We start from the raw sequence: 10724 nt of genomic DNA, 5'->3' as shown, positions 1-10724 counted from the left end.
TCATTTCAGTGGATTAAGGTACAGTTATGTTCCCTGACTAAAGGCACCCACCCCAGTGATAAGAGGGGGGTTGCCCCAGTGACCGCTTACTACCTTTATTTCTGATAATAATTATTTCTGAGTGTATGTAAACTGGGCTACATACATCTGAGCTATATGCAAACGCCTACAAAGGACAATCCTTTGTAGGAGTGTACTGTGGGACATCTATGGGATATCTTTTTCCTTTGATATTTTTGAATGTTGAAGTATTGTGGGTAAACTCACAAAGTCTTTTACAGAAAGAAGAGCCAATATTGTTCCACTCAGCATTGACGGCTTCAAAGAGTTGAAAAACATTGCCAAGCTAGCTTGTTTAAGCCTACTGTTATCTTTGAGGTCAATTGGATTCAATATTTAACTATTGGATTCAATATTTCAATGTCCTGTACACATTTTGTATGCATTGGTGTTCTTTGTGTAGGTTGTTTTAGCTGTTTAAAACATATATTGTGTCAGCATTTTACACACACATTTGTTTTGGTTGTTGTGGGTGATATTGAGGTCAGTATAACATGTAATTTTATAATTTTAAAAAAAAATCTTCCCTCTGCTTTAGGGCCCTAACCTGACACCTGTAGTAGTGCAAGAACCACTGACAGTTCACCCGACACAGGGGAGGGGAAACATGATTCCCACCAGAACTTTGATGATATTTCCCTGAGGTTTAAATTGCTGGTATCAAATTGACCCCAAGGATAAAAGATGTTAGTACATTTAAGTAAAACAATTATTCTCTATAGAGTTTCAATCTGGGCTCTGACCAGGACAAAACCACTAGGATGTTTTTATGTAGAAGTCATAACAACAAAATATAATATCACAACTTTCAGTACTTCCACCCTTTTCCTTTAGAAGCTTTAAAAGTCTTAGAGGTTGATTGCATTTTTTTTGCTTCTTACAATCCAAATAATCCAAATTTTAGACTCATCACTCCATTAAACCTTAATCCACACAATCTCTGAAGTCCAATTTCAGTGTCCCAGTGTGAATTTTCTTCTTTTCTGTCTGTTTCCTTTTCTCAGTAAAGGCTTCTTGACCTCTACTCATCCTTTCAGACCTGAACTGTTAAGGTGTCTTCTCACAAGTGCTGTTTATCTGATGAGGACAGTTTTGGTGGTCTACCATGATTATTAAGAGTCCCATTTTCTATTCTTGCGTTTCGTGTGACATCACACTGTGTAGTCGCTGCCATTTTGAGGACTGAATCAGGGAGTGACTGCGCTGCACGATGCCTTCAGTTTGCTGTGCTTTGTGAATGATTCACCTCCAAGACACGACAGAAGCCGAGAGACGAGAGATTCACAGACCTTTAATTCAGTGTTTTCACTCCAGGTTTGGAGCCGCTGCACTGTATAGTTTAGTGTTTCTCTCTGCTGTTCACCTCGTTCAGCTTAAGAAGGGATTAATTAGCTGATAATATCAGGTATTTTAACCAGGAACCCACAGTTATGCAGTGCAGTGGTTTCAGGACTGGAGCTGAACTCTGAACTAACTGCACTAGCAAACTTAAAAAATCACGTCTGTCGAAAAATGATATAGTTTTCCGATCCACGACATTCAGTTTGATATTTAACGTCTCCATTCTCCATTCAAACATCATTTAAATCTCCGGAAACAGAGAGTAAAGTTATACCGGCTGTTCGCAGCACCGTTAGGGGGCGACTGTTTATCTCTCGGCTGATAACATTAGTGAAAGTTATCTAAAGCCTAGCATTGTTTTCATCTGTGTTAATTAGCTGATGTCGTTACCCTCCTATGATGACAAAGAGTGTTTTCTCCTCTTTATGCAACACCATGAGATCCTTTACCCACCCTGACATGAAGAGGCGGTGGGCTTCTGTGCTGTTAAATGCTTTGAGAGACTCTCCAGAATAGGTGACATCATCAAAACTCAGAAGATGTTTTAGAGACAAGAATAAGTCACCACACTTCAATCAAAGATTATGGGAAAACAAGAATTTTGTTTGATAAATGATTTGAAATCATAATTGTGCTTAATATGACCAGGGACATGGACTAACAAGGTAAACAAGACCCCTTCCAATTACAGGCTGACTATAAAATTTAATGTATGTTAATGTAATGTAAGACCAAGTTTCCATTTCTATTGGTACGTTTATCATGAATGGTCACACAGTGTAAAGAGGTGGCTGCCATTTTTAAATGATAAATAAAAACAAACCTATTTATTTTTATAACAATAAATATGAGAGTAATGTTAAGAGGTTTTGGTGTGACAGTGTGTTTGACATGGCTGTATGCTGTTACATGCTTCCAGAGAACTGGGAATTGTGTTTGTTTCCCTATTATGAACAAGTCACTTCCAGGAATTCCAGGGAACTTGCATTTTACTGTTTTGGTAAACACACTTGACGCATGTGTTGAAAAATGCAGAACCTGTGACCTTTTGCCTTTTTTCGAGTTGCCATGGTAAAAGCACTTGTGTTAAAAGCTCACCGGTGACATTACAGCGGAACTTTTCTCTGAGCCTTGAGATCAAATCTTGGGGTCGTCTCAGGACACAGAATGAGGGTAACCACGCGGCCGTGACCGAGGCTGCTATTTTGCCAAGAAGCTACAGGTGAGCTAGAGCCTTTACTGGAGCAAAAATAAATAAATAAAATTACAAAGTTTCTCTGCTCTGTTCATATGAGATGAATGTTCAGAGTAAATGTGCTCTGGATGTCACTCTTTTCCTTGAGGCCAAAGGCTCTTTGAACCATAAGCCCACTGTTTACTGCCATGTATCTTGGGAATGGGTGTGATGATCAACATTTCAGGCAACCTTCAGAAGTTGGCCTAATCAGATGTGCCTTGGTAGTGTAGGGCTCCACACTGTAAACTGCAGGGCTTCTGGTTGGGGATGCCAGAATGGGCCACCAAAGGATTTAGGTACACAAGGTAATGTGCATCCTCTGATGCACTGGGACACATTATCAGTAGATTGGCCCTTGAGTATAAACCAGGGGTGTCCAGTCTTATCCGCAAAAGGCCGGTGTGGCTGCAGGTTTTGACTCAGGTGAAGCAGAAGCTCTCGTGTTCAGTTGTCCGAAGATTGAGGCCAACTAATTAAACAAGCAGAATCAAATGTAACTGAGCTTGTTTTGGAATGAAAAGCTGCAGCCACGCTGGCACTTTGCGGATAAGACTGGACACCCCAGTGTAAACTGTACACCATCACTGCTTAAAAAAAGGTGTAAGTTTTGACATTTGATCTGTAAAATGTTTCACATTTCGGTGTGGAGCTGGACTCTGTGGTTAAGGTGGCCGAGAGAAGGACACTGCACAAACTGCTCTCCATTATGGATGATGATGGCCACCCGCTGCACATCATCATCTTGGACAACAGGAGCTTAGTTTAGTGGCAGGTTGCTGTTATAGAGCTGCTAAACCGAGAGACTCAGGACATCCTTTGTCCCTAGAACCATTAGGCTCTTCAACTCTTCCTAGTGGGGCCAGAAGAGAAGAGAGAAGTGGGAAGAGAAGAGATGAGGACTCATATGCTGAATCATAGGTTTATTTTATCTATCTGCACATTTGGACACCTTACTGTACATATTGCACTTTCTGTACCCCTTTATCACACATCTTGCACACCTGGACACTTTATTTCAGTACCAATATATGTACATATTTATTCAGTATTGTCATTATATTCTGTTACCTGTGCCTCCTTGCACATTCATTATCACACTGCCTTTTTTATCTCAGGATAAATCTTATTGTATATTTTTGTGTATTTCTAGTTGTATATATGACTGTAGATAGGTTTTTGTATATGTTCTTCTTTTTATATTGTACCACCCTTATTATTATAACTGTGCTGTGTTGTGTGACTGATACTGGCTGTTAAATTTCCTTCAGGATCAATAAAGTATCTATCTATCTATCTATCTATCTATCTATCTATCTATCTATTGCTGTCAGTGTCAAGCCCTAATAACATCACACAGTTCACTTCAAAGTGTGGGGTACAAACACGCCTCATAATCTACAACATAACAAAACGTGTGCAACTCAAACCAATTGACACTAAAATTGAATTCAAGAGGGCAGTGCCAAAATTGTTTTTCAGCAAAGTTATTATTACTACTTAATATTTCGCCCCCTGTGGATTTACATGTTACACATCCTCTACAGGGAACCTAAAGATGGAATTTCTGCAAATTTCAGAGCACAGTTTCTATTTATTTGCCAAGTTTAACATATTGGACAGACATAAAATATATTATATATGTTCAAATCAGTCCATAAACTGTATTTGTGCATGAAAATGTGCAAAAGTGTGTTCTCTGTAGAGAATGTCAAATCAAATCACGTTTATTGTCACAGGTGCAAGGTGAGTGAAAATCTTAGGTGAGTAGCCCCCTTGTAGAATTTAAATACAAATATATATATATATGTATATATATATATATATATATATATATATATATATATATACACCGACTCTAAATACATACATATATATACACAATATACACTAGTATTTCCAATGTACAGTTGTCCAGTGATCAGTTATGAAATAAAACTTATTGAAAGAGATAAAACTATGATATGCACTGTTGTACACATTTCCGAATGTGCAGTTAGTGAGTGAATGTGTACTTATTTTCATTTAAAAATTCAACAAAACATGTCATTTGACTATGGGCAATCAGAAATGTATGTATATCCTACATTTTGATGTTTTTTATACTGAGATGTATAATATACAAACTGCAAAACTGATCAGGAAATGAATGTTAAATTACCTCTTGCTTTACTTCTGGACTGTGTACACATAAACTCGTAAACAATAAGGAAGTTGCACTTGAACGGCTGACCAAGTCATAAATACAAGTGGTAAACTCAAGCTAATTCAGAGTCACCTGAGATTATGGGTTGCAACTTATCGCCAGCCAGTACATTCACTGATTCCACACAGACACATTAGAGGAATACAATTTTTTTGCAGTGAGTGATGTCATTGGCCCATCCCGGCAAGTACCATTCACTTGTAAAAATTGATCTACTAATCCGCTTATCCTTCTGGGTTGATCAGTTATCAGTTGGTGAAATTTCTGACTGTAAGTTGACGAAGCCTGTTCAAATAGGCTGATTTTGGCATGGACACTAAAACACAATCCAATAGAGAGGGTGGGGCTAGTTTATTTCAAGATAAAAGTCCAATTTTCACCAGAAAATATCAAATATTTCCAAAACAAAATGTATAACAATTCAGTATGAACTAACAATCCTAGCAGGAGGCGGATCTTGTGATTTTTTTTTTTTTTCAGGAAAAATTTTAATTACAATTTTTATTTTTAATTTTCAAGAAGAAAGACTCCGATTTTACATGAAAGAATGGATTTATTTTATCCATGAAATGTTCATTTATTACGTTTGAGTTCAATTCAAAGATTCAACAGGCTCTGTGATTGGCTAGAGGTTCATACTCACAAGCAGGCCGCCCAATTCTAGCGCCGAGGGCGGGGCTTGTCTGAATACGGGCGGGAAAACAAAACACTTTGCTTTGCTTTACCCGCCTCTTTCTGATTGCTCGGACAGCTCGTGAGTGTGAACTGTCAGCCAATCAGAACATTAGCAGCCAAGCGTAGCGCAAGAAGGCGGGACCTGTCGGAATGCGGGCGGAGAAATAAAATAACGCACTTTCTTTGCTTTTTTACCCGCCTAGTCACTTCCTCCGTGGGGTCGTGTAGATGCTCGGTGCTCACGTCGTGTCAGCCGCAGAGATGTAACCGTGGGCGGGCGTGACAGGCAGCCTTAACCGGGGGGTTACTGATTAATCCAGGTCCGGGGCGACAAGCCTACATATAAGACATGCATGCCGGCTGCGGGCGAACGTAAATCTGTGAGGCGGATGACAAGCTCTCCATTCAGCGGTGTGTCTGAGGTAGGTGGTTACAAATAAAACCTCTCAGTACCGGGTTTTTCATTGTCTTTATAGTCGTTTAACTTTCAGTATTAATTCTGTTATTATCCTTATTAAAATTAATATCAGCTATATTTCACGTTCTGCTCGTCACGAGGAATTTTATGCTCTGAAATGGTCAGAAAATGTTATCGGCTAACAAAAAACGCGGAATGCGTGTAAGCTGAGATGGATTTGAGCCTGTTTTTCACTCTCATATGCCTTTTTTTTATTTTTATAGGCCTTATATAGAGTGAGTGTGCATTCAGGTTACTGCCCAGACTGTGCTTAGTTACCTTACACTAACGTATAATGGTTTTATTCAGATATTCGTGCTGTTTTAAAGAGAATAAAGCGAAGCAGCAGCAGCCCGTTTTAATTTACGCCGTTCAGAGTTGGGGCTGTGTTTGATCGGACTACTAAGTAGGGATTTGGTTTCAGCGCTGGAGGTCATTTGGGCAGGTTGTAGCTGGAAAGCTCGCTCAGAGAAAAGCGAATTATGTTTTATATAAAGTAGTTTTGGTGGCCTATAATTTCAAGACAGAGTTCAGTCAGGTTGGAGGATTTCCTGAGGAGTGTTTCTGCCTCATAACTCAACTCTGAGGGCATGTTTTGGCTGAGCTAACGTTGGACCTGTTTCCAAAGACCTTTACAGAGTGACCGGCCACTGCTAAACTTTTATTTTCCGTCCACATGAGCTGATAAGGTGTCCTTTTTTTATTTCCTCTTGGCAGGTGAAGACGGGACGAGTCGACCTGATCACACATAGGCATTTCTGAGGGGTTTGTAATAGTAGCCAGGCTCCACAGACCTTTAAATACATCTCAGAAAGTCGTTCAGCACCACGTGGTGTAAAGTGAGCCACAGGCCAGGCTGACTGGACAGAGCTGCAGGGGACCTTTCAGACTTTCAGAGAAGACTTGGCCAGAATCAAGCCAAAAAAACCTTCCTCAGACTGAGAAACGTCTGCAGATCATCGCTCGTCGGGTGAGACCTCAGCTCGTTGCCTGCGGTGAGGAGAAAGCATCTGTTCGAACTTTGCTTCTACTGACTGCCTCGTCTGAAATGCATCTTTCTCTCATTCGTTTGTCTTAAACGACACGACTGTAGTGAATGGGGAACATAATTTGTATGCTGCCCAAGTTCAGGCAGGATCTCAAGCAAGCCCGGAGAGGGGTAATGCACCTGCCTCTTTTGCTCAACCTGTAGTTACGAAGAGTGCCAGGACAGGAGCTGAGGGGCCAGGAGCCGCGTCTATGGGATAGAGCAACCGTGCAGATCAGGCGAAATCACTCTGGTCAGAAGGAAAGCTGTGAAAGCGCCGTCCAGCCTGTGTTTTTTTCCGTTTCTTTACTCTAAACTTTAAACTTTAAGGCTTCCGCATGGTACTCTGGTCGAAAGAGCAAGACAAACTGTCCACCGACATGTCCACCGGGACAGAAAGAATAGAGATGAAGAAGGAGGGAGCGCCGCCGGCCTACCACCAGTCCAACGGGTCCGTCCATCCGGTCATACTGCCCAGCGACCCAGAGGAGAGGCAGCCCAACGCTGGAGAGTACGAGCTCACAGAGGTGACCTCCTTCTCGGACCGGCCCGAGCAGGAAAGCGACCGGTCCGAAATGGTCGTTATTGACTGTCGGGCCAACGCCAAGGGGCAGAGGGAAGAGGACGCTCTCTTGGAGAACGCCAGCCAAAGCAATGAAAGTGACGACACAAGTACGGACCAAAGCCCGGTGCCGCCGGTTCCACTGAAGGAGACGTCCTTCTCCATCGGACTCCAGGTCGTGTTCCCTTTCCTGCTGGCGGGGTTTGGAACAGTGGCCGCTGGCATGGTCCTCGACATAGTTCAAGTGAGTGAATTACTTCTGTATCCACTGACCCCTGATCAGGCTACAAGAGCCCAAGGCATGTTATGTCATAACTTGTAACTCTGTATCAGATGATATAAGCACTCGCGGCCGTTATTCAGTTTTGCTTAAATGCGGCAGATATAAGTAAACTATTCAGATGACTGTCGCTTCTTTGCAAACTTAAAAAAATAGGGCTTAAAAAAATATTTTGCATGCATTTGTATCCTTAAGTGGACAGACACTTCTTTAAAGTCTAATAGGGGGAATGATTTTACAAAATGGCCAGTTTTACAAAATGGCCATTATTGAAAAAGATTCAGAAGTCCATATGGTCTTCATCTTGCAAATCGCTATAACTTGGCTCAGTATTAGGATTTGTTTGTTTATTTATGGAATATGCCAAATCTGTGTGGATTCTGCCAATGTGTATCATCCAAACTCAGAATTTGTCAGTGTTTCTGCATTGTGTGGCCTGTTGCTCAGCCAGCATATGGCTCTGTATCAGAAGACGGACAGATATTGGGTGTCGAGGTGTTTACATAACAGGTTGTGCCATACAAGCACTTAGAATGTGCTGGTCAGTGCAGAAAGCTCCTTGGTAGCACGCTCTTGTCTGGAACGTACTGTTTAACTGTACAGTGCTTTAGTACATTGCAGTACACCGACAGAATATAATACACTATTACTGAAGTAGAGACAACAGTGTTTTACTCTCTGTAGCTCATGTTTTGTTCTTAACCTAAACTTCTAGAAATACATTGCGTTCTATCACCTGTATTGCTTGTTTACTAACAATTGGCACAATACTGTTCAGTCAGCATTGGAAGTCTGAAGGATATAACTGTTTAATGCTGTTATTGAAACAGAGACATCAATAATTGACACTGTGTAACTACTTTTTCTTGTTCTTAACATGTGTTTCCTGTAGGTCTTGCATTTTAACACCTCTAATGCTGGTTTGCAATCATTTGGCACGGTACAATTCTTTCAACTATGTTTACTTTTTTCAGTAGCAGCACTGATCGAATGCGGGCTGTTTATGGAGCAAGTCAACTATCCAGGGAACTCATGAAAAGCGCGGCTCCCGAGAGCAAATCAGGATGTTAAAAGGCACAGGGAGAGCGAGAGAGAGAGGGATTTCAGTACGTTGTAATTAGTTGCCTGCTTTCTTTCCTGTTGCCTGTTGTGAGCTGTGTTGCATTTCGACTGCATAAGAATAACAGCTCCATCCTGGTTGACAAGTCATATATTTTCATGAGGTCAGTCGTCTGTGACTGTAAGGTTGGAAGGATCTGGTTGCACGAGATGGGATAAAGATTAATGTAGATGACTAATGCCATTTAGGCTTCATCGCAAGCCTTATTGTTTCCAGGACTTTCTGGGAGTTTTTTGAGTCATACAGTGTTACACCACATCCGATATTATGGTGCTTTTTATGTTTTAAGGAAGCAATAATGAAATTGTGTATGTCTTCAAGCCTTGGCAGGCCAGTGTCTTGTTTATGGGCAGTATGAGTTGAAGGCTGATTTGACTTTGCCCACATACTGGATCCAAATCACAGGGGAAATGGATTTGTGCACCGCTTGCAGTCCCGTCAGCTCACAGTCTGAGCAAGAGGCAATCAGGCACACACCGGTATTTCTTTAAATAAACCTTTGCCTCGGAGCCAACACAGCAGCAGTGTCTGGATTCTGGGGCTGTCCTATCAGTTCATGCCTGATATGAGGGGAGATACTGATTAAAGGGGACTAGTAGTTTTGTACTTATGACATAGGAGTGGGTGATATGAACTCAAATTTACATCAGTAATTGATTCTTGGGTGCAAGACGCTTTATTGATTTATGATTTTTATATACTCTGTGTTTTCCCTGCTGTTAAACACAAACTGTTCACAATTTGTGTGCAAATAAAAGGCCTGAAAGCATAGCAAACACTACATGTTAATGACAAATGCAGAATAAAAGCATAATCATAATCATAATGGCCTATAGAGATTAAAACTGAGTCGCATTGAGAATCATTTTAGAATCTCATCTTGGCACACTGATTCGAAATCAGATTGAATTGTGAGGTGCCTAGAGATTCCCACCCCAATATTTCTACGTGTTGATAATAATAGGTTTTATTCCACATTTACTAAGTTGACCACTTCCGAACTAGAGGGTAATAGCATAAGTGTTTACCCAGTAGTCAACAGAAGAGTGAAAAAGGAAGCCTAACAATGTAAATAGCTGTATAAATGTTTAATTTTGTGTATTGTGAAGTTTATAAGAACTTCTTTGGAGTCTTTGGAGGGCTGCTGTTTGTGATTCACTGTTTAGGCTGTTTCACTGTGATTCACTGTTTATCATGGTACTCACATTACAGTTAATTCTATATCACGGGACATTATTCAAGTGCTGTTTTTTTCATACTGATAAACCTCCCAGCCCTGTTATGCCATAAAGGGGGCCTTGTTCTTCCCTTCCTTGGTTTACCTTCAGTCATAAGATGTGCCTAAACTAAGCCTAAAGCATGTTTGTTTGGAGATACGCAATTCAGAACACATTACAGTCAAGTAAAGCAGAGAGTAGTTCATTATTTCATGGGTAACTTAGCTAATCTGTGCTGCCCACTGAAGGCCTACGAGCTTGGACAGGTGTAGCTTGGCATTAAACAGCACCTTTAGAATGTAAACTGAGAAGAAGCTTGCACTAGTCCTGCCGATACTAGGTGGACAGATCTAGCTAGGGAAGAACCGATATATTGTTGGGCCGCTGAAACTGATTGATGTTATGGCTTTGTAAAAATTGGTATTGGTCATGAAATTTCCATTCCCATTGGGCCTTAACTCTAGCAGGACCTGATCCTGTGATTCTGTAAACTCTTGGTAAAATTTCTTGAGTACTGCAGTGCCCCTTGTGAATAATTTACTGAT

General features: G+C 40.9%; 1 protein-coding gene across 1 annotated transcript in view; it reads left to right on the top strand.

Annotated features, from left to right (window-relative positions):
- The first annotated feature begins 5699 nt into the window (after positions 1 to 5699).
- The window catches only part of slc41a1 (solute carrier family 41 member 1), a 28829-nt gene continuing 23804 nt past the window's right edge, over positions 5700 to 10724 (top strand). The window contains exons 1-2 of the mRNA XM_036559943.1: positions 5700 to 5938; positions 6691 to 7806. Coding sequence (XP_036415836.1) covers positions 7339 to 7806 — 468 coding nt within the window. The 5' untranslated portion in view covers positions 5700 to 5938; positions 6691 to 7338. The remainder of the gene's footprint in view (positions 5939 to 6690; positions 7807 to 10724) is intronic.

The sequence above is a fragment of the Colossoma macropomum genome, unplaced genomic scaffold (genome assembly GCF_904425465.1).
Source record: "Colossoma macropomum unplaced genomic scaffold, Colossoma_macropomum, whole genome shotgun sequence".
In the NCBI taxonomy this organism is placed as follows: domain Eukaryota; kingdom Metazoa; phylum Chordata; class Actinopteri; order Characiformes; family Serrasalmidae; genus Colossoma; species Colossoma macropomum.
The sequence above is the reverse complement of the archived record's forward strand: the minus strand, read 5'-3'. Positions and strand labels throughout refer to the sequence as shown.